This window comes from Nymphaea colorata, chromosome 4 (genome assembly GCF_008831285.2).
Source record: "Nymphaea colorata isolate Beijing-Zhang1983 chromosome 4, ASM883128v2, whole genome shotgun sequence".
In the NCBI taxonomy this organism is placed as follows: domain Eukaryota; kingdom Viridiplantae; phylum Streptophyta; class Magnoliopsida; order Nymphaeales; family Nymphaeaceae; genus Nymphaea; species Nymphaea colorata.
In genome coordinates this window covers 20167382-20192326 of record NC_045141.1, presented here as the reverse complement: position 1 = coordinate 20192326, position 24945 = coordinate 20167382, and the positions used below count along the sequence as shown (strand labels likewise).

The following is a 24945-nucleotide window of genomic DNA, read 5'->3' as shown; positions in this document are numbered from 1 at the left end:
GACAGCATCTGTCTGTCTCTCTCTCTCTTCCCCCCCCCCCCCCCCCTCCCCTTTCTCTCAATCTCTCTGCGCATACGATTCGAGCATGACCTTTTGCTTGGGATCAACCTCCTGTCTTGACTGGGAGAAAGAGACAGAGAGGGAAGCGTGGTGGAGGCTTGTATTTGTCTGAGCTGCGCGACCTGCAGTCGGAGTATTTGAATCTTCTTCCACCCGCGACACCAGAGCTCTACTGCCAGATAAATCTCCCGCAATTTTTGCAACGATAAATTCCCGTTGCATCAGCATTACGCACGAAACGATGTGCGTACTTTACTTGGTTGACGGGGACCCCGTGTGATAGGCCAATAGTTGGCAACTTGTCCTAAATTTAACTTTTCTTGACAAAAACAAATATATATATATATATACGAATATGTTTCTAGAATAATATCAAGATTCTCAACGTTTTACTGTATTTTATAACTACTAGTTTGGTATAACATGCTTGGTTCAGATAAACTACTCTTAAGATCATATTAGATTACACAACAATGCATATTTAGCAAACCTTCAAGTGGTATGACGAGACTGACATGAACAATCTTAGATACCACTGTTCATATGTAGTCATCTTGAAAGAAAAAAAGCAACTATTTTTCTCTCTCTCTTCCCATTTTATCGGCTCTCTCTCTCTTTCTCTCTAAAACAAGAAGATGACTCTGGATTGGATCCTGCTTTCCTCGGCTCTCCACCAACGTCTCACCTAAACAGGCACCATGTGCCAAATTCTATCTTGGGCAAGCAGTCGAAGTTTGATGCATTTACCAGCCAGCATGACTGTACTACGCTAGTTCATTTTCATTTAAACTCTAGCTAGCCCTGTACTTGTTGGACTCTAGACTTTAACTATTTTCACCAACAGACCAACATTTTGACCTAATATCAGAAAAAAGAAAACCTGACGATTTTTATCTTTCTAGCATACGTCATGCTTCTGTAGTTCGCAAAGCACTTGTGTAGTTGACATGGCATAGGCGCCGATACAAACTTATGCCTAACATTTTAAACATCAATTTAAAGTATTTTATGTTACCTTTTAAATAGAAAATTTTAATATACAAACTATAAAGTGGTATGGGCCTATGTATACAAATATATTAACATATCTTATATGTGAGGAAACTGATATGGCCGATCTTTATGACATTGAGCCAAGGTAGGATTGCCAGTCCGTGCTCTACAAATTATTCAAAACAAATTGGTGGCAAATCCATTCAATTCATCCCATTGATACAACAGCCCACACGGTGCACAATTTTTTTTATTTTTTAAAAATATCAAATAAACTTTTGTTGTTTAAAATAATTTTTGTGCAGTCCTTATCTTTGATCGATGGATATAATAATTTTGTTGCTGATTTATTAGCAATCCATTCTAATGGCAGAGTAGGCCGATTTTTTTTAAAAAAAAAGAATAATAATATAAAGACCTAATTCCACCGTAACAAGAACAAATATAATAAAAACATGACTCAACTTGAGCTGATGATAACCAGTCTGAAAGCAAGAAAAGAAAAGGAACAAAACAATAAAAATGAAAACTATTCATTCCCTGGTCACTTGATCGCCTGGTATATCGACGAGTTGGAAAAAATCATAGCAGGAAAGCTAATAGTCCATGGAAATTGCTTCGATCTATTTACTTACCATCATATGAACCAGGAGGTCCCCATTTGCATGAATGTGCTTATATTGGGAGTCAAAGCAAGCGGTTCCGCAAGTCAACCAGTGGTTGGGTTGCTTGATTAGTTGCTTTCTTCAGCAACGGTAGTTGAGAATTTGGATTAAATACCTCTTCCACAAAAAGTCCGCACAAATTAATTGGTTCAAACTGTCGGCAAAGCGAATAATTTTTTGTCGTAGGGGCCAAACTATAGTTTCAAAATTTTAACAGGAGTTAAAATAGAAATTTTTTAATTTTTTTTATATATGTTAAAACTAACATTTTTTAGATTTGTATATAAATTTTTAAAGTTTTTATAGAATTACAACCCTACTCCCTAAACAAGATAGCCGAAGCTTCCACTCTTGTGCTTAGGGCAAAAGCAATTCACTCTTTTTGGGTGAGCGAAAGATTCATCCCACCACCTGAAACAAGGCCTGAAGGTCCTGAGTTGTGTCGGTGTTAGCTACAGCAGCGGTGCACCATTCAACTTCCCCTACCACCTTAAGACACGTAATGCCTACAAGAATCAAACTAGACACATGCCCCTACTGCGCTATGCCTCTTGAGGCAAAAGCAATTCACACTTATGTTCAATGAAATATAAATGATTTTTTCCTTTTCTCGATTGTTCAAATACAATCATTATTTGTTTGAGTTGTTTATGTACTCTCATCAATTTGAAAAAATTATAGTGTGGTTTAAGTTGCTTAAGCAATCCACTTCAAAGGGCATAGCATGACCGAGAGGCTTGCACTCAAGTTCTGAGATTAAAATATTATGGTTGTTGTCACTTTAAGTGTGCCACTTCTATGAACTGTAAATAGTGACATGTATAGCACCAAGTTGAATGATGCACCACATGTCAATCGATGCTTTTAGGGGTTCTTGTTGAATAAATGTTCAAAAGAAAAATGCTTAAGCAACCCGATCTAAACAGCTCTCATGTAGATAGCTAAGGCAACGAGCATAAGTGTTAACCTTTATAATGATCACGACTAAGCAAATTAAATCATTCATAATTGTACCCGGTCCTTTTAGTTCTTAGTCAAAGTAATTCACAATCTGCTATGTAGAAAATTATTTTCTAAAAATAAACGATAACTATTCAGAATATATCTTTTTATACATGATGCATTCTTTATGTACTATTAAACAAGTTTAATTATGGAGTATATATATATATATATATAATGTGTGTGTGTTTGCGCACGCTAGGGTTAGATAAACCTAAGCTTGAAAATACACATCGACTACCATAGAAAGGGTCTAAGTGACGCCACATATAGACAAACTAGAACGGAGTTGTTGTTGCCATCCCAAGGTATTTAACTGTTGTAAAGCTGTTCACAACTTAAGAGAAGAGGAAGACAGTGCCTGTGTACGCTACAACTTCCATCGATTATATATATATATATATATTCTTTCTTACCATCCTGATGGCATGTGAATGTGTCTATCAATTCTTTTGGAAGCTAAGATTGCACCTAATACATACGTTGACTCAACTCATTTAGAAAACGATGTACATGTAAGGATGCATTGCAACTTTAATATTTATAAATATGAACGCTTTTATTTCTCACGACTGAACTGTGCGGATGCTCTGTCTTTTCCCCCCTTTTTTTTTTTGTTTCTGTCTTCAAGAATTCCACTCGAGAGTTCCCATTAGACCACGATTCCGTGCCTAGAACGTCGCCAAACCTAATCTCTCTCTGCTTCGTAAGTCTTCAACCACCAACTTTGAAATAATATGATTAAAAACGGCGTTGTGAATAACGGTGTCTTCGCCCTCTTCGGTGCTATATCGTTTTGCTTTCCGAAAAATGAAAAATCGGCGCTTACTTCCCTTTTCCTTATTTTTTGAATTTAAGAATAATTTTAATAAAAATTTTAAGAAGCAAAAGAAAAATATATATAAACATTCCACTCCGTATCTGCACGGGCCATTGCGCATAGGTCGATAAGGAGCCGTTTTTTGTAACAACGAAATGACATTAAATTGAAAAACGCCGATAAATACCAGAAAAGCAGTAATTTATTACAAATAGCTTGTATTTAAAATAGTTTATATCAGTTTATATATTATGTCAAACGTGGATCTTATGCAGTCTTTCAAAGTATAAATGTACCTATCCGGTCTTTGTCAAGAAGCGGAAGGAAAGCACCACTATCTATATATATATATATATATATATATATATATATATATATATATATATATATATATATATATATATATATACCAACTACCCGATGTCCCGCGTAGGCCCCTAGTACCTCTACTTTTTCAACGCCGTCGAAAAGAAAATTGAAGTAGGCACTTCGTAGTGAGTATACATTTTTCTGCCTTTTCCCTTGTCTAGACACTAGTTGAGGAGAAATTTACTCATTAACTCTTATCGGAGATACGTGCTATTCACGGGGTTATTGTCAAGCAGCTCCGATTAACTAGAATCTAGGTTGTGTTTGTTTCACCACACTTTGAGATTTGCGGTGATCTGAAAATTTAAGATCTTAGATCTGTGAATTTAAGATCAGACCCTCCCTCCATCCAAGCTTAAATCCATGTCGATTTCAAATTAAATTCCATCATACTGTGGTCCTCAATTTGTTAAAACTGATAATCTCTTAAAACACACATTTTAATGCAGTCTCTTATCTAATGGGGCATTTAGAAAATAAGAAACATGAAACACTTTCGTCCAATATAGGTAAAAACTTGCATTTAGCTAAAATTGTCTATTTGTGTTTGGTTCAAATATAATATATACAAAGGATATTCAATGTTAGAGCCTTAGAGGGTAACCATTCTTTCTAGTTAGTGCTTAGTTTGGTGAACATTCTTTATAAAACTTGGGGCAGGGATTGGTAAGCGACCAATTTTTCTTTTGAGTTTATGGGACATCACGTTCCTATATTGTAAAAGACAGACCCTGATATACAAGTTGAAACATAACAAGACTGTCAACTCAAAACATCAAATGTTACCGGGCTATTGGTAGTTTATCTTTCAACTCAAAACATCAAATGTTACCGGGCTATTGGTAGTTTATCTTCTTTATAAAAGAAAAAAAAAGAAAGGTTCCAACTCTCACGTAGAGCTTATCTTCATGAACAACCAAGTCTAACATAATTTCAAACGATCATGCTGGTTCCTACTCAGCTTCCAGCTGTACTTTTAAGTGCACAGCAATTGGGGAATTCAGCCTTTTATCGATTTGAATGATCACTTGTTTTTCCAATTTAAAACATTTTCAAAAATTTTATCAATCCATTGTTTTTGTCACGGACTGACTTTTTCAAGTCTATTTGGCCTGCGCATCACCGAAGGTTCAATCCACAACAGTCTTTAGGTCCTTTAAAATTTAATAGGTAAATTTAAAATTATATAAAAAAACACTGTCGCGTAACTAATAAAAGGTTATAGGTTAAACCCAAATTATTGGAAGAGAATTGTCCCAAGTATATGATCAAGCGTTAGCGAGCTGCCCATGACCGTGGGGTTCGTATTTTGTAAACCGCGTGCCCACGCCACTTTTCGGTCAGACACGTTATATCCCAAATTCTCAGCACACACACACACACACACACAAAAAAAAAGGGAGAAAGCGTATGATCATGGTAAATATTTTATTCATTTGAGTGACGAGTTGAAACTAATTTAGTCAGAAAACCAACAAAAAGGATTCGGAGAATCGGCTAAATCAAATGGAAACTGAAATTTCTCGGGATCAAATTAAATTTTATAATTAAAAAAAAATGAAACATTGGTAGGTATCTTTTAATTATTTGAAAATACAGTCATTGTCTTAACAAGTGCTCTTTCTTTGGACTGTGGGCGGCTCTAGACTGTGGGCTCTTTCTCTCTCTCTTTATATATATATATATATTCATGCACGCTTATGGTTGACGATTAAAGCCGGTCAAGATAACATAATTAATGTCATTGGAATGTTTAAGTACAACCCCCAAAACCGTTCAATCATGCATTCTAAGTTAACTTGCGTCGAAATTTTAATTTATGGACCACCATCTGCTCCTTATCCCCATAAGCCTCCTGCATAGACTAGACCAAGTTGATTTAAGATCAAGATTATGACTATTTCAACGAGATATTGTTCGAAGATTTTTTTTTTTCTAAGAAAGATGTTTCAATAATAGTAGAACAAAGTAAAAAGGAAAAATGAAGACAACGAGCCAGTGGACCATGCGAAGACCGCGTTTGTGAAAGTGAGAGTTAAAATGCCAGGATACTCAATCTCAATGGGATGTTCCTGTGGAATAAAAAAGAACGGTAGGAATGATATTGTCTTTTCGTAACCAAAGGAACGGTGAAAGAAATTCGTGAGTAGTCTAGTTCTGTGGAAGGTTTAGTTTTCTCTTTTTGTCGTTTGTATTTTTCATCGTTATTTGTCAACAAAGGTACTTTTTGTCCTTAATTCTTTTATCATTGTTTGTCAACGAAAGTTGGAGGCCAACCTTCAACCAGGGCGTTTCATAAAAGAATTGCATGATTCTTAAGCTCCTCTTAGATGGGCATAGATAGTATCTCATACAATGATATAATATAAGAGTCCAAACTTTTATTACCTCTTTATGATACATGGTATGCTTTTGATGTTTCAATATTTCAAGGTACTATCTCTATCACACTCCAACGTGCACATCAACAAACCCTCCTTAAGGTTGTTTTTTGGGGTGACCATATAAAGTATAAACTTCCACTATATTTATTATGTCTATAGGATATATGGTCTGCTTTTGGTATTTCAATTTGTCACCTTTGCCCTACTTCAATTTGCACATTAATGAGCCCTCTTTATAGTTGTTTTTTGGGGTGAGCATGGATAGTATTTCATACAAACACCCACAAAAGAATTGAAAAAACTTGAACTGGACTTTATTATGTCTTTGTGATACAAGGTTTGTCTTTTGTATTTTAAGATGTCACCTCTACCACGCTTGAACTTGCACATCAGTGAACACACTTTTTCAGCATAAAAGATTAATACCTTAGGAATTCAAAAAGGAAACTGACGGCCTACCAACACCAAACTCCACTACTGTATGTCGAATAACTAGGCGAAATAGCTTGATTCAGCAACCTCAAAAAATGAGTTTCCAAATTATATAAAATGTGAATTTTTTTCTTTTAGTTCAGGTTGACCATCCATCTGCCCAAGTGAGTTGAAGCACCTGCGCCTCTCCCCATACCCCTAATTCAGGTCTGGTCATGTTTGATCCATTTAATAATTCAATTACGATCCATCTCAGTGTCCTTTAATATTTAATTTAACTAGGGGAAACTGCTTTCAATTAAAACCCCAAAAACCACACTATTATGTTTCTAAATTTCTTATGGTGCATCATTCAACTCGGCTATATACTTGCTACCATTAGCATAAAGGACTGGAGCATGACAAGAACCATAAAATTTAAACTTTAAATCCCTTGAACGTGACCTGTCTTTCTACTCAATATACTATGCTAACGAAAACTAAGTCAAAAGATTTAGTGCGTACCGAGCCATTATTCGTTAAAGATATTAAGATATCTCGATTCATGTTCAGTTTAAATAATTTCAATGATGAATTTCACTAAAAACCACATGTAAAGTTACATCAAATCACATGCACGTCGAGAGAGAGTGAGAATCACTCGCCTCCATGGCTTCGAACCCAATTGTGTATATAAACTCACAACATCTACCGGGTAAATGAACATGGAAGGCAAATATATAAATCAAGATTTATAGTTAAAAAATGGCAGTTTAATTTTTCTCATAACATTTAGTATAAACACCGATTCACAACCTTTTTTTTTTTCCATTTCAATATTTATATGTATACTCACATTTACCTATATAATTAAATTCATGAAAAGTAACTTAGAAGCATTGTCCGAATAGTTTTCCATATATACATATATGCACGAGGATCCTTTTTCCCGCTTGCGTTCATCTTCCGATAATGGGAATAAAGTGCGCCCGTTTTCCTTTTCGCGCTTTAATTGGTTTCCGAGGGAAGTGGGAAAAGATAGGAGAGAGGGGGAGTGGGGTTGAGAAGCGCGGTGGAGATGGCTGAGGGAGAAGGCGCCAAGCGGTGGCTTCCTCTGGAAGCGAACCCCGATGTCATGAACCAGGTGGCTTTCTCTTTCCTCTCCTTCAATTTTGCCGTGTGATGGCGGGGAATGAAACGTTATCATTTTCGTGTTTCCCTCTTTGCTCCATCGGTGTATCCTATGATGATCGGGTTGATTCTTCGATGTCCAAAATATCGGCGACCTGTGGGAAATTCATGATCGGTCGATTCGGCGATCACATTATCAGTGAAACTGATGCAATGATCACCGAATGTAATGATCGGGGAAAACTTCGACGGAGTAATCACCGTAATGTTAGCCTTTCCGACCGTCCCCTGAGCCTTACGATATAGGGCAAAGTCCGCGAAATCCGTGGGTTTAGGGCGTTCGCCTCTTCTTCATGTTCCTCCATCGTTTGGACGGCGTCCGTCTTCTCAGACAATGCCTAGGGTTCCCTCTGAAAGTCGTCTCCTCTAAAACAGGTACTATTCGTCCCGCACTTCATAGCATCGATTTCCTTTTCCTCTTCATTTCCACTTGCACGGTTAGCATCGAGTCGTTCGGACCACGATCGGTGGACATTTTGTGTTCTCTCTGTCTCTCTCTTTTGCCACTTGCGGAGATCTCCCGCGAAAATGAGATCTCATCTGGCGTCAAATTTGGGACGCGGGAAGGGATTTAGAGGTCTTGGTAAATTCTTATATATGCGAATAAACTATGAAGCGCTTTCATGGAGAATCTGTGAGGATAGCTTGAGCGTGTCTGCATTAACCGTTCGGTGTCCCAAACCTAATGTTGACAGAGTGGACAAGTTTTTTCGCAAGACTAATTTGAGCCTTAAATCGCATGATTTCCTTCAAAATCGTGCGTCATGAAGCAGCCTCATTTCTGAAAGCGTTCGGGGAACTGCTGTTGGTTTCTTTGGGTTTTAGACAGGGTAGTAGATTGATAATTGATCCGTGTGGTGAAGGATTATTATTCCGCCATTTGGTTGGCTTTGTTTTTGTCAACGGATAGCTCTGCGAGGGCTTCCAATTGTTCTGGAGTCTTTGGCGGCGTTGTTACGTGGAGAGATCAGGCCACTTGCTTACTTGCTCGCCCTGCGACACTACCTATCAACTTTACCGGAGTTGTCAGCGTACTGACGAAAGCACAAAAGTACACTGGCAATCGGATGAAGCCATGACAGGCATCTTGCGATCCTAGAGAGGTTTTTGGGTTTTTTACATGTACCTGTGTGACATAGAGACTCCGTCAATACATACATTCAGAAAGAATTTCAGGTTCACGTAGTGAAAGCGGGTTTTTTCTGACGTCTTCTTGTTTGTCCTTGTGTTTTTGTTGCTTTCTTGTAACCAGACTCCTAGGCAAGAGTGAGTGCTCGACTTAAACATCGCATATCCTTTCCTTCTTTCTTTTATCTGTAATATTGGGTGCTGCCTTCTCTTCTTAGAGCCCCTAGCTTGGCAGCTAATGATCTTTATTTGCCTCTTGCACATACATTTAATGGTTCAAGTCCTGAAATGAGGACTCCTTTGCCTTTCTTTTTTTCTTGCAAAGATGTGAACTGTAAAGTGTAATGTCCACTCAGATGTTGATTTACTGCTTGGTGGTGATGCCATTTGACTGATCACTGAAGCATGCTATCCTGACTCCTGAGACTGCTCAGCATTTTCCAAATATAAAACTTGAGTTATCTTCTGTTCCTGTTGCTAATGTGATTATTTATATTTCAGCTACTTTGTTTGCTTAGAAATTGATAAATATGAAATTTGATTTTACACTTTGATTTGATTGTAAAGAACCCTCTTATGATATCAACATCTGAATCCTTTCGTTTACTTGAATAAGTAAATGTGAACCCAAATTTTCTTGCTTGACTTCTTCGATTTTCATGAAAATGTGTTTTCTTTGCAATTTAATTTTTGTTGGCCTTTAGAGCTTTTTTTTTTAATCTCAATAGCATGATAGCGTCCACATGGAACTGATTTTTCTCATCACAAGGATTGTTCGCCTAAACAATTATGTTGTACCTTCCACATTTGTCTTGCACTGTGGTACTTTGGAATTTGGATAATTATTATTGTTAAATTATGAAATCAGCGTGGCATTTGATTTTTCCCCTACTTTTAACAACTTCACAAATGAAGTTTGAGATCCATTTAATTAGTCTATGATAATAATGTATTAGTATGGGCAGAAATGGTATGGCCCTAAACCGTACCCCGCTTCTCGACAATATTGTCAAACTCTCAAAGTAAGCTAAAAAAGTTATTAGGTAAATCTGATAAATCGAGGAGAATTCTGCAGTAGAAGTTTCTGCTATGGGTGATGAATGAATGTTGGAAGTTGCGGTTAACAACATTTGATTCTTTTATTTGAGCTGAATTGGTATCACTGACATTTTTGCGTAATTATACTCATGTGTTGTTTCATTCTCAAAATTGTCCTGAATTTCTGTGACACTTGCAAATGCTTGGTGTCTGAGTTTAATTATGGATGTCAAATTGATTTCATTGCTTATTGTGGAGCAAAGGTGATTGTTAAGACCGAGTTCATGCTTGTATGTGTGTTTGATGTCATTTGTTTGATAGGAAGTCACTTTTTTCCTTCATTGGTTTTGTCACACTTGCCAGATGCAATCGGTTTATTGATTTTTTTAAATGTACTGTTCATCCAGTTTCTATGGGGCCTTGGTTTACCGGAGGGTGAAGCAGAGTTTCATGATGTGTATGGTTTGGAGGAGGAACTCCTGGAGATGGTCCCAAAACCTGTCGTTGCAGTTGTTTTCCTTTACCCCCTCACAGACGAGGTAATATGTCTAAATTAGTTATGTGTCATTCTTAAGACTTAAGACTATATCATGCACAAGAATGTTTTGTCGGCGAATATAGATTATTTTTTTCATAGCTAATTATGTTTCTCCTGCTGTTGGATACCTGAAACGTGATCAATTTTTTTTAATCGAAGACTTACTGTTTGTTGAAGGTATGAAGTATGAATTACTCAATAATCTCAGATAGTTGAAGCATCTCATATGTGGAAACTGACATTAAGAGGCTAAACTTTATATACTTAACGCAGTCTGCCTTTAATTTCAGGTTAAACATGAACTCATAGATGTAGATGGTCATAAATGACATACTTTCTTTTCAATCATTTAATGATGATAAGTTGAATGGTTTATGATTTCAATTTTCAAAGGGAATATAACTAAGAAAAAAGAGGTGCAATACATAGATTAGTGTTGTATAGGCTTGTTTTCACTTGTATTGTGAGATTAAGGTTGCGGATGAGCAGGTTCAAAATTGTATTTAATATGCCAAACAAAAGTTGAAGATTCAGGACAATAAAAGATAAAATGAAAATGAAATTGCGAATAAGTTGAACTGAGATATTACATTATTCAGACATGTTAAACAGCTATTACAGATGCCTTAAGCCCTTAATACCATGCACTAGCTGTGAGTACGTCAATCCATTCTAGACAATTTATGTAGAACATTATTTTTCCAATAAGAGCAAAGTAAGAAAACAATATCTTATTATCCGTTGCTTATTCATTACCTGTGAAAAAATGATGCTGAAAAGAATAATTTTTCTTATAATTTCCTCTTCCAAAATGAAATGATTGGTGTCACCCTTAAACCAGTAGCATTCTGTAAAAGTTATGGCTATATTTTTGGGTTTAGTGTGTCAATTTTGATTGTCCAATGTTAAGTTATAGATTGCAATTTAATTAATGTTCTTGAGTTTTGTTTTGTCTCCCAAAAAGTTATTCATTTTGCCAATGAATGACTATTTACTTTAAACTTTAAAGTATGTCATTTCCTTGGGGATTTTTTTTTTGGGATCATTTATATTAAATTAGAAGCAAGTAGATATAATTAGCCTGGTTTTAGATCAGTTGCGTGTTACTCTGTACAGGTACTACTTAGTACACAGACATGCATTTGAATGATAAATGCAATGTTGTCACTGGCGTATCGTATTGCGTATTGGTCGGGCTGATCTATACGCCGTATTATAACGTATCGTAAAATTGATTTTTTAATGAAAAAACACTAAAAATTGTTTGGTGTGCATCAGTTACTTTGGTGATGGTTTCATACCGTGGGCGAATTAGTTCAATGATTTTTCTTTTTTTGGTTCGTGTGAATTTACAAAAACTAAACTTTCTCTGGTGTGCATCAGCAGTCTTGAGTGTCCATGATTCTTTCTCACATAACCTGCCATTTATCTAATTTACAATCTTCATACTTGGTAAATGAAGGTGAAAAAAAGTTTACCATTTGTGTGCAACCTTTAGGCCACTGGTTTAGTGACTGGTAGCTAATTATGCATTGTCTGCATGATGATCCCATGCTTCTTTCCAATCAGTAGTTTCTAGATGTTAAAAACGAAAATACATGTAATTTTTCATATGAAATAAACAGCAGCATCATTTCATGCTGTTTATCTTCCATATGAATGGAAGACTATGGAAAGGAAATGGCTTTTGCTTAAGGGATGTGAGCATTAAATGGTTCCAGTCTCTATTGTTATACTCTTAAGCTTTCAGTATATAAATTCTGTGTATATTTATTGCAGACTGAAGCTGAGAGACTGCTGGAGCAAGAAGGTACTGAGGGAGAAGGGGTGCAGGTATATAACATAAACATCATGTTTTTTGAAAGGCAATTGGTATCTAAGATACAAATTAGAAGTAGATGTCTTGTTGATCTTCTCTTCTCATCACATCTTTGCAACTTATATAGAATGTGGGTTTCCACTTTTTTCTTCACATTTTTCTGTTTGCCTAGATTGGCCTTAAAGTTATGGTTTGTGATAACAAGAGCCTTGTTAAATGCTGGACTTGTTGGGCATGAAAGACATTTTTAAGTTTTATTGACGTACATTTAGAATTATGGAAAATGATTAGAGCATTCTACAATTTTTGTTGTGGAAGACGATGATTAGAATAATGGTGTACAGAAGATATATGTTCTTCAGTTTATAGTTAACAGTCCCCCTCATCCTCTTTATCCTCCATCATATATTAATGTAAACTTGTATTCACTTCAGTCACAAAAAACACGTTTAAAAGAAAAATGTGTTAAAAATACAAAAAAGCAAGTCAGCTGAAAAAACTCGATCCAGATTGCTGAAACCAAGAGTGCCAACCAAGGATTTGGAGAACAGAAAATAGAATAAGAGAAGTTAATCCTATGATCACAACTTTCTATTTTCTGTTCTTCAAATCCATGTTTAGCTCCTTGGTTTCAGCAATTTGGATCATGCTTTTGCGGCAATTGCTTCTTCCCTAGTGATTTGAATCTCGGCCTGATTAAGGAATATCTTAAGATCATGACTTCCTCAATACCCGATCCCTCTTGATTCCTTTCCGTAAAACACCTCAAAGTCTTGACGAATCGATTAAAAGATTACAGTCCTCATCATATTCCTAAAAAATGACAGTTCCATCTTCTGCAATGGGATTCTCAACCTTGATTACGTTTAATGTCAGACTGCTTGTTTCTAGTTTCTAATTTTTATTTGTTGCTTATCTACTTATGTTTTGATATTGTTTTATTAGTTTCTCATTTATTTTATTTTTCCTAATTTTTATGATTCTTTATTTTTTTAAAAAAATTTACCGTACTTTTCCTTTTTTTTTTTTAAGTTTGCCATATTATACCCGAGAAAAATTTTGCCATTTAAAACCTGAAAACAATATTTGTGACTATGACTATGATTCACATTCTTCATATTAAAATTAGAAACTCTATATTGAAATTATTTTGCAGAAATTGTATCAAAGGTTTATATTAGGAGAAAATAAATTATAGGTTAAACTTGGTGGAGGGCTTGCTCTATTTGAATCAACCATTTTTGCATCCCCTTGACTGATTTTCCTGTAGAATATTAGGTTTGATTAAAGCACTAATTAAGTTAATATAAACCTTATGTGAGCCTCAAACTACTTCATGTTGAAGTACTCCCGACTGGCAGAAAATTGAATGACTGGGGGGGGGGGGTTGACATTTTCTCTAGTACTGTATTGTGGGCTTGTGCTGCCATGAAAACTTGACACTTTAAATGGGGATGGCGAATTTTCTTGTATTGCTTGTCTTTCTGTTGTTTTAACATTTATCTGTATTTGGATTATGGAGTGTGCAGCTGTCTAGCATTTTGCTTTCAATTTTAACCTGTTGGCACTTCTAACTTGAATAAATATTCATTCATTTTCTAAAAAAATACAGGGCAAAGTGTTCTTTATGAAGCAAACTGTTGGAAATGCATGTGGAACCATTGGAGTTCTTCATGCTTTAGGAAATGTAACGTCTGAAATTAAGCTAAGTAAGTATTTCAATTTTTCCCATTAGCTTAATGCAAGTAAATATTTCCGATGATTTTTGTTGCTGTTTTCCAATTGTAATTGCTTCATGCAAGAAAGGTGTATGCTTGTATGCTACATCCAGAAAGATACTTAAAGCATGAAACTGCATGTCAAATATAAACTGGAATTAGGTTCATTTACTTCTAGAGCTGCCATGATGATTATTTTTCTTTGTGTCACTGCTGTCTCTGGCTACAAAATGTCACTGTTCTTAGTAGTGCATAATGGAGGTGCTTCAGGCTGCAACTTGTTGTAGGTATAGTAGGTCCTCTTGGTTGCCCTTGTGAAACTGAACGTGTAAGATAGGAAGTGATCTGTTTAGGCCAGATAGGAGAAGATTAGGGTAGTTCTTTTTTTTCCCTTTTCTATAACAGCATGGCATAGTCTTTTCACAACTCTCTATTGTACTTTTGTTTATTAATTTTTTGTTCTTCCAATTCAGCTGAGGGTTCTTACTTGGATAGGTTCTACAAGGCAACAGCCAACATGAGCCCTCTAGAGGTCTGACTTCTATATTCACTTCTTCTTTCTAATGTTTTGCTCCATCATAATGATGCTAAATGTCTGTCAACTGTAGCGTGCTGGGTTTCTTGAAAAAGATGTAGAAATGGAGTCGGCACATGGTGTGGCAGCTGCAGCTGGTGACACTGAGGTGAGCCATCTTGCAAGATGTAAATGCTTTTGAAATTGGTCCTTTTTTAATTATTTTTAGGATAGCTGTTTTATAGTGTCATCATCTATCTTGGTTACAATATGGTTATAGCAATAGATGGTGGAATATGAGAACATGGAAATTCCTTTTGCTAAACAAAGAATTTACATAACGATGACAGCTACAGGAAGGGGAAAAGATCAATCAGTAAAAAAGAAAGGTAGAAACAGAAGGTGTAGAGGACCTATCTCCTTTACCAAAAGCTTGGCACATGGGAATGATGAGTCGGTTCCTTCTTTCCCTCTTCACCTGAGGATTGATTGTGTCCTAAGGCTGCAAATTATTAGCAGATACCTTATCTAAATCTGACATCTATTCTTGGATTTGGGCTGCCAAGAGAGCGTCCATGAAATTTTCTATCAGTATTTTAAATAATTTGACTTATTAACTATATATTTCCTTTAACATAGTTACATATTTTTTTAAATTTTGAGTCATTTGAATTAACTGAATGATTAGCTATGACATGTTTAAGAAATAAAAAAACCAGGCAGATAAACCAATGAAATGCAATTCTTTCAGCGAAAAATTATGGTTATTTACCCTCGTCTACTTCCCCCCCTCTCTAGAGCCACTCTCCCCATCTAAGATTGGTGGATTAAGGACAAAACGAGACCTGTAAAACCAGTCCCAAAATGGTGCTAAAAGTTAAAAGAGTGGGTATATATTCGTGATGAGTGTGTGTGTGTTTATATATATATATATATATGATTTACGTGATTCATGATTATTTTTCTTTTTGTCTTATATTACTTTTGGCACTTCAATTGTTCATTATTGATTTATTTGAGTCAACAGACCTAGACTGACTCAGACAACTTAGACAACCAAAATCTGCAGATCAAGTTTGAAAAACAACATAAGAAACCTAGGCTATTGTAGGAGAAAAAAAATCCTAGGCTGCTGAATGCCTAAGCATTTCCAGATGCCACGCTTCTCGAGACAGCTAGTCTAGGTGGCTAACCAAGGTTGCAGGCCTACGTGAGCCTTGGCGGAAGATTAGGCATGCCTTTAGTGTAGCAGCAAATAAGTGATATGATGGTCTTTTTGCCCTTACATTGAAATTGATGCTTCTTTTCCTTCGCAGGCTCAGCAGAACGTGGACACCCATTTCATATGTTTTACTTGTGTTGATGGTATATCTTTTATCCTTTCTTTTCCGAATAGCTTCCTGTTAAAGGTTATGCCATGAGCTTTTTTGTTTCTTCCTGAACAGTATGTTGCTATTAACTAGCATCTGGTTATAACCTGATGGGCAAAAAGATAATTTTGTGTGAGGGGATTGTTAGATTCCTTTTAGTTTTAGCATATTGATTTCTGGCGTTGGCTGAATGGGACGTTAATGTGTCTCTAGGTGTGTTGTATGAGCTTGATGGGAGAAAGGACCGTCCTGTTGCTCATGGTCCGTCTTCGCCTGGCAGTTTATTGCAGGTATCTTTTTCTTATCTGTGTGTGTGTGCGATGCTTTATCAACGATATTACTTGTCTTCTGACAATTTATGCATCTGAACATTAGGAATTAAAACGTCAATTGATGGACTATGAGAAGTTGTTACTGGATGGTCCTTTTTGGGAGCTAGTTTTTTAGTGTTGATACACAACTTGATTGACCTGACCAAAAACCTTGGTTATGCCTTGTCAAGGTAGTGGCAGTAGGTGAAAGTGATGATAAGAGATTGGTATGCACAGAGATGTTGATGCACTACTTAATGTTAGAGGTAGTAGACATTGAAATAAGGTTAGTGGCTTAGGTAATGTTGTTATTGGTGGTTATTTCAGGTTAAACTGGAATGTGCCTTTATTTCTTGGTGGTTGTTGTCATGAAAAGATTCGGGTACGTTTGTCACATAACTGAAAGCATAGTGGACCTCTTAATGGGCATCCCAGGACTATTGCAGTTTAGGGATATCGGGGCTGCCTGATAATACTGATGAAGAAGTAAGTCAAGTAACCAGGGCATCCAATATGGAGCTGATAGTGGTGCAAAGGTCTCACTTGTTTTAAACTGAAATTAGAGGTTTACAGCAGAAACCTAGGGTGCGTCATGTTCTGTCAGTCTAAGGATCCTGCTCAATGTGGAGAATCCTGACTGTGTCGGCATTGGGAGGATTGAAGTCGAGATGGACATTGGCTAAGTAGTGTTGAGGGGGAAGTTAATTAGATCTTTCATGAAAAGAAAAAAGAAAAATTAAATATTTTCTGTACAGGGAACACCAGTGGCGAGAGGGGCACTTGGAGTTCTGAAATGACTTAATAATGTGATTTCTTTTTTGTTCTGTTAGAGATTTGAAACATGACCGCTCGGGGCACTGAGCTCGTCTCCCATGGATGTGCATCTAGCCACTTCATTTATTGAATCGTGACTTAATGCGTATTAGGCAATTCATTGATTGCGTTGACATATAGATAGTAATTTCCTAGACTTTTGAGATTTTAATATTTCATATAAAATGCACTTTTATCATTTTAATGTGTTCATAATATTTACACATTTAAATTGATTTTAATTTATATTAAAGTTTAAACTTTTCCGTTACTCATTTTTCTTTTCCAATGCAAATAATCAAGTTGATTATTTGTATTTCCTTGATAAAGTTACTATACTGGGAAACTTGTTATTTCTGGAGTGGAAAAAAGAGTCTCATATTTGCTTCTGTTAACTCCTGACTTATCTGATGGAGTATTCAGGTGATATTGGCAGCCTGAATCCACCCTGGTAATAGCCTGTCTGGCTGAAAACAAATTAGGCCCAGCGTAATTATTATTAAGCTGGGGCTATTTGCTCTTATAAGGTGAGGATGGGCAGTCTATTGAAATTGAAACATTGCCAATCCCATTTACTGTCCTGAGGCCAGGCCTGGCCTGGTTTTGAATGTTGATTTGGCTGTCTTGGTGAAAACACTGCATGCTCCAGCTAGTGGACTGGTTAAATGGAAGCCTGAGGGGTAGTTGACGTCATGTCCACCCCTAGTTGGCGTCCATCAGTGGGTTTTCTAATTTATGTCCTCATGGCCTTCTTTGTTTTAACAGGACGCGGCCAAGGTTATACGGACTTTCATCATGAAAAACCCAGAATCTGTTAATTTCAATGTCATGGCTCTTTGCAAGAAAGATGAGCAAACCTAGACACGAAGCAGCAGCCTCCTTGGATGTACACTTGGAAGGGGGTGGTTAAGTGTAACTCGGTTGAGTCTCTTTCGTGTACAAGAGGGTTGGACGAACTTACTCTGGTTATTTATAGTTACACCAAAAGGTTCACCCAATGTTCATAGCAGTTTCGTTCTGTTTGATGAGTGTGGCAAGTGGGAGGATGGGCGCTGGCAGACTTCCCAGAAGGCTGACTGAGAGTCAAAGTGATCAATATCGTCTTCCGGGCTGCAACTTAAACTAGGGAAACTATTCTTCAAAGGTTCTGCCGAAAAAGAAAAAGAAAGGAAAACAACATTTGTCTGCGGTTGAAGCGGTTTACGGCTCCTTGGCGGCCAATGAATCTCGTCACCCATATCATTGATCCTGTCTTTTCATCTCTGGTGATTCAACATTTTTGGCCTCATTGGGTGAGAGTCTATTGGATCTCAACAAGTTCTCAAACTAATAATATTGTCTTGGCATAGCTTAGCTGGACAAGCTCGAGGTGTTGGAAGCGATGCGTTTACTTTCGAGCCTTGTGAGGTGGTGCGCGTCACAAAAGTTCTTGCTGAAAGGGTTGACTGACCCTTGACGGCCAATGAATCTTGTTATCCATATCATTGTTCCTGTCCTTTCATCTCTTGGATGATTCTGGTCTCATAAGGTTAATCTCTTAGATTTCATTGGTTCCCAAACTAACGATATTGTCTTCGCTGCCTCAGGCATTATGTGCCTGGGCCTTAAGATTTGGTGGAGTATGTCTTTCGAGGTCCTGTCGTAAAATAAAAAGAAGAAAAACCCTTTTATTTGCTGTTGAAAGGGTTGGCGGCCCCTTTACATCCAATGAATCTTGTCATCCATATCAATGTTCTTGTTGTTTCATCCCCCGGATGAGTTAGCATCTTTGGTCTCATATGACTAATCTTTAGATCCCAAAGGTTTTTAAATTAATAATGTCGAGTGCGTTCTGTATTTAAGGGCAGGGATTAGCTGGTCAGGCTCTTGGCGCCTGAAGTGATGCGTTGCCATTTTGATTACCAACCTCGGTCTTACAGGGTGGAGCGTGTCACTAGAGGAAAACTTTTATTGGTGGTTGAAAGGGTTGACGGGCCTCTTGACAGCAAATGAATCTTGTATTCTGTGTCATTATTCTTGTCGTTTCAGTCCTCGAATGATTCACCATTTTTTTGTCTCATAGGGGCTAATCTTTAGATCCCAAGCTAATATTATCCGGTGTTTTCTGCCTCGAGGGCATATAGCTTAGCTGGTCATGCTCTTGGCTTTGGAAGTGAACCATTGCTAGTTTGATTACCATAGGCATCGGTACCTGGGTTCGAGAAGCCGCAAATTATACTTTCTAATCCACCTTCGTCAATTAGGTTCGCATTGTTAAAGAGAAGAAAATCGTTCCATGAAGCTGGACTTGTCACGACGTGTTGCCAATGGTTGATTGTGGATCAGCAACGCACTGTGGCCTGTTTTCATTTGTGGATTATAGCGATTTGTCTTCTCTCGGCTTAAAATCTGACGCAATCATCTATTTGATCAATAACTAGGTACCATTATCGTTCCCAGCTAGGCAAAACACTCGAGCTAAGGAAAGTGAGGCATCAGATTCAAGTTGCAAGAATGACTAACCTGGAATAAGCTGCTGCTCCCATGATTGCAGAAAACAATTCACATATGCTGAAGGACAAGTTGCTGCAAAGTAAAAAAAAAAAAAAAAAAATCGGAGGGTGCTAAAAATTGACTGTCAGTTGGTCAGTCTTTTTCTAAGCCACACAGATGAATAGATTATCTTGACAAAATAGTAAAAGGCCGGTACAGGCATTGTCTTTTTCTGCTGACAACTATTTATGCGGGGAAGACAGCTTCAAAAGGCGAACCAGAAAAAGATACTTGAATACCAAAAACAGCACCGTATTCAAAACCCGTGAGAAGCACCAATTAATCTTTGCTGCTTTTCTGCCAGCAAGCCCATAAGAGGGGCGAGGGAGACGACTCCGGTGCTTCCTTAGAGAATTCTTTTTCTTTCGTAAACAGCTCTTTTCTGAGATTGGAAGTTTTCATTCTACTAACGGGGAGTGCAGTTTGTTGATCCTTAGATAGGATCGCACTTCCAGCACAGGTATCTCCTCCATGATTCTCCTTTCACTAGATTTGGGAGAAAGCGACCCTTTTCGCCCACGTAGGTGCCAAGTCTTCATTCCGCCATGGCTTACCCTTTCCGTGGTCGAAGCTTATCCTCCTCACTAAAAAAGGTTTCCCACTTGAAGCTGACCTTACCAAGTGGACGAGGCCTACGCAAGAGACACACCATAATTGAATGAGAAAAAAGGAAAGATTAGCAGCCGATTGTTGAAATCTTCCCGTTATAGAAACAAGTATGAAAGGATAAAATTTTCCTCCAAAATCGATCCACTTCCGAAGCTGCCTGCGGAATGATTTTAGAACGAATCTTTGCCATCATGTCTTCGTTTCGGGCCGTTTGGAACTTCCCCGCCGCCTACTTGTCCACACACACCCCATTTGAAACAGCAATCACAATAAATATAGAATATTTCAAAATTTCGCTCATGGCCTCCTTTTCTTTAAACAGCTAGGCTTTATTTAATCCCTACATATTTTTCTGAAGACAAATTATTTAATCCCTACATATTTTTCTGAAGACAAAACATACAGCAAAAACATACGTGCAGAAGAAAAACGAAAAACCACCAAAATTGGGGTAATCAGCTGATGTCTTTTGCCGATTGAGCAATTCGATCAGCCGAGTCATTGAATCAACAGTCCCGCCCATTTGATTGATGTTGTGATTTATATAATGTTAAAATATATTACATGTACCTTGAAAAGAACAAGGTTTTTTTTTATCTAATATAAATTTCTTTCGGGTGAGTGAGTAGGATGATTAATAAGTGTCCCTGCTTTCCCTTGTCCCTATGATGTAAAGCTCTATTGGTACCAAAGAGCGAGATCTCCACAATTTTCAACTTACACCATTAACCCAACTCCTTTATACTATAGAAGTAGCGGAGCTAGGTGCGGGCTGGCATGAGCCACTGCCCATGCCAGCCAACACCAGTCATTGAAAACCTTTATTACGATTACGAGAGGACTTCATTTGGATTCAACCAAATATAATGTCCACACCAAAATCATGTCAATGCCCTATAGGCATCAAACTCAATTAAATTTGATAAAATTTGTTAGCTCCGCTATATAGTATACAAATAGCCCCCTACCAAGTCGAACCGCAACGCATTACGGGCCCCTAAGCAGTAAAATGTCAAGTGCCTTTTGTCTTTTTGCGGGTCGTTCCATGGATTAATGCCCACCGAGGTGCCCACACGAAAGGTGACTGGACCCGTGCATGCACGCACGTCTTTGGTGTTGGAATGAGACAACGAATTAATAAACGAAACCTTCGCACTTCCATCTCTGACCACGACTTCCACCTTCTCCATTAATTAAGTACCGATCTCTTCTTTAATGACCACAATGCAAAATAATTTTGAGCTTACGCCGTTTTTCAAATCGAAACCCGTCTCTTGCTTTTTACTGATTCCCTCGCGTCGCGTCGGAGTGAGAGATCTCGCCCGCCGTCTGGACGGACCGCAGATCTATGTTTTAGGCCCTCAACATGCACCTCAAATCTATAGTTCCATAATTTGAGATCCAGAGACTTCCAAACACGCAAACTTTAGTAGAAAAAGAAAGTTGGGACCGATAAGAAAAAATCGGTAGCTCACGATCTATCAAAACTTCATAGGTTAGAAAACAAGATTCCAATTCTTTGAAAATATGTCATAGCATAAGAAATCTTTAATAAGACTATGTTAAACCAATTTATATCGTGCGTTTGACATGTTTACATAAATTTCATTTGATTACCTTTTGCAGAGTAATCTCTATCGGTCATGATCTTAGGAAATGTCCAAGAGTGCACCCACCTAGCTTTTTGAACATATTTCACTTTTCATGACTTTTTTGTGGTTAGTGGAATATTTAACATTTTCAAACAGACGCATAGTTTTTCCCTATAAATGTCAGGCTATTTTTGTCGTATTACCGTTACAGACAGATATTAAATAACTGACCTCATATGAAACAAGATGAGGTAACATCTAACTTCCCCTTCTTCAGGTCCGCGAGATTCTCACTCTCAACCATTCCCTGAGCAGCGATTGCGTGGGCTCGGCACTCACGTATATAAGGACCTCAAAGCGGCACAGAAAGTCCCTCGTTTAGTGTTTTTTTTTTTTTTTTTTTTATAAAATCTCGAAGATCGTTATGTATTCCGTATTGTATGAATTTTTCATGCGTCAGTATGTCTAATGATGAAAATATTCTGGTTAATGGAAAAAGAAAAGTTTGTTGTGAGGACCCGAAAAAAGAATTAGAAAAAGACATTGCCTTTTCTATAATTACCAAAACGCGGTCGGCACACACATTTGACTTTCATCGTCCTTGGCTTCAATTGGGCTATAGTTTGTTGAACCCACCACCGATAGCTAGCTGATCTCTAATTCAGGGGTGGAGGGATGTGTGAACATGGCACCCCACAAAAATATTGATTTTTGTATTGAAACTCTATAATAATTTGTCTTATTTATTTACAGTCAGATGGTCTTTGAAAATTTTAAATTATATAACTAGTGCTCCTTAATAAAAAAAAAAAGAATTTGACTTTGCTACTAAGTCTAATTTCGATTTCCTTAGGTGTCGACTGCCCCATGTAAGTAGACGCAACCCTAAGCCTTTATGCCAAAAAATATATATATGGGGGAAGTGTTCTCTCTTTGCTCCCGGAAACTTGGTCCTTTTGATGTATTGAACCGTCCCCCATGTTATTTGCTGCAAGTATTGTTGGTGATCTTTTTTTTCTTTTTTACATCAACCGCCAACCCTAATTTGCATGATTTGAGATTCAACAAGTAGACACAAGTTAAAAATAAAAATAATAATAACATACTTATATTCGATACTGTTAATAACGCATTTAAGTTTTTGCATTATCGATCAAATGCTGTAATTTTCCAGTTAACCTGGAGTTGTTTCCAACTAAAGCTAGTGCTACTCTGGAAAAGGACTGAAAATTCCTTCGAAATTTACAAATTTCAAGTTCATTAATTTACTTTTGGCCTTCTTAACTATATTTGACGATATGAACGTGCAATTGACTGTAACTATATTAGTTGGTTTTTTAATTGATAGGAACATTTTTTTCTTTATCAACGCTAGAAATTTATTAAGGAAAGAGGAATTGTATTAACAAAGCTAAGGATGCATTCCACGTTATATTTAGAGGGTAAATTTTTTATTCGCTACCAATTTGAGGATTGGTTTTTTAATAAAAGATATATATATATATATAGACTTTCTTTTACGAAAAAAAACTTGCGTTTTAAATTATCGCATAACTGATTTGACCATTGAATAAGTAAACGCAAACTCCACCTTTTGAAAGGATGGCTGGATATGCACCTAACTTTTTCCTTTTGCAGCAAAGTTCAAAATAATGAATGTGTATAAAATTTTTAATTTATTTTATAACAATACTTGGATGTTGGTCCCTGGCAGGTGGTCCACTTTGAACAAGTCTAATGGCTAAATCCTGAAAATGAAAGTTGATAACGTGAAATAAGCGAGTTTACGTGCAAAATTCCTCACAAATTAAATGAATCATATTTGACCGTCCTGTTTAAAAAGTTTGAACACATACTTGCTTTCAATGAGGCCCGTTTTTTAAATTGAGCTATAAATGAGACCGTGTTTCTTTATTGATAAAAATAACCTTTGGGGCTTAAAATATTCGAAGAATATACCAGGAGCAGTTCAAGCTTAATGGGGCATATAATAGTCCCAAAAGAAATTCAGGACAACTTTATTATTGTGTAAAAAATAAAATAAATAAAAAAAAAACTTCTTGAGGACAACTATTAAGAAGAACATGAACATTGTGTTTTTTAACATGTTTACTTAAGGTACGTGATTGAGAACAAACTACATTGTTTTTTACATCATCATAAATATTGCTATGAGGAGGATTAACGCGACTATACAGTCTTGATATGACAAAAAAATACAATATTATTGTCGCAAAACCACAATGTTTTTATTATTAGACACCTTCCTAAATATGTATTTTTTTATCGGTAAATGTCATGATTTTAAACATAAATTTTTCAAAATAAATTCAACGTTATGTTTGACTTAGAAATGCACATGCATGTGAAATTTCGCTCGTCCAAACACATCTAGAAAATTTGAAATGTCTTAATTGCTCGTTAAACGTGTAGTTATGGTCAAGCTACAAATGTTTGTGGTTTGGAGGAACGCAGTGTCCGGTCATTTTAGAAGTTCAATCAGGTTGATTATGCATACATACCAGCAGGATTTTGGAATCACAAAGTTTATTAAGAAAACAAACAAGAAAATAAAACTTAGCAAATTGTACAGCGCACGTATTTTCCACAAATCAATATACGTTTGAGAAACTTAGTGATATTTTACTTAAACAAACGAGAGCTTTCATAACGAACAAAATGTAAAGTATAAACCAAATTATCAACAAAAAAAGCAAGAACGACAACAAAAATAATAATAACAACTATGATAATTGTCATTGTTGCATTGTGACTATACTCGTAATCAATCACTTGAACCCGAATTATGGAGAAAATTTTCAAAAAGAGGCACTTAACTTTTAGTTGAATGACTATGGCGTTTTTAGTTAATAGGTACAGAAGCTATTGTTTAACTTGTCGTTCTTTTTTACTGAAATGTAAAATATTAAACACACGCATCAAGAAGTTTAACTTGCCAGTTTTTGCTCAGCTTTTTATTTTCAAATCAAACACAAGAAAATTTAGCCCGCTAAAATAAATACAAAAAAAGTCGGACACTCTCAATTTAGTGTTTTTACCATAAAATT

General features: G+C 36.7%; 1 protein-coding gene across 1 annotated transcript; it reads left to right on the top strand.

Annotated features, from left to right (window-relative positions):
* Positions 1–7691: 7691 nt before the first annotated feature.
* On the top strand, positions 7692–18142 carry LOC116252087 (ubiquitin carboxyl-terminal hydrolase 3). Its single transcript, XM_031626140.2, has 9 exons — positions 7692–7848; positions 10469–10600; positions 12379–12432; positions 14031–14127; positions 14610–14668; positions 14745–14819; positions 15967–16015; positions 16234–16310; positions 17910–18142. The coding sequence occupies exons 1-9, from the start codon at positions 7783–7785 to the stop codon at positions 18003–18005; spliced, it is 705 nt and encodes a 234-aa protein (XP_031482000.1). The 5' UTR covers positions 7692–7782; the 3' UTR covers positions 18006–18142.
* The last annotated feature ends 6803 nt before the right edge of the window (positions 18143–24945 follow it).

What these genes read in the sequence shown, in the direction of transcription:
- LOC116252087 (XM_031626140.2), top strand. Translation starts at nt 7,783, where the DNA reads ATGGCTGAGGGAGAAGGCGCCAAGCGGTGGCTTCCTCTGGAAGCGAAC. An exon ending in ACCCCGATGTCATGAACCAG is followed by an intron (nt 7,849 to 10,468) that starts GTGGCTTTCTCT and finishes CTGTTCATCCAG; the next exon opens with TTTCTATGGGGCCTTGGTTT. An exon ending in AACGTCTGAAATTAAGCTAA is followed by an intron (nt 14,128 to 14,609) that starts GTAAGTATTTCA and finishes CTTCCAATTCAG; the next exon opens with CTGAGGGTTCTTACTTGGAT.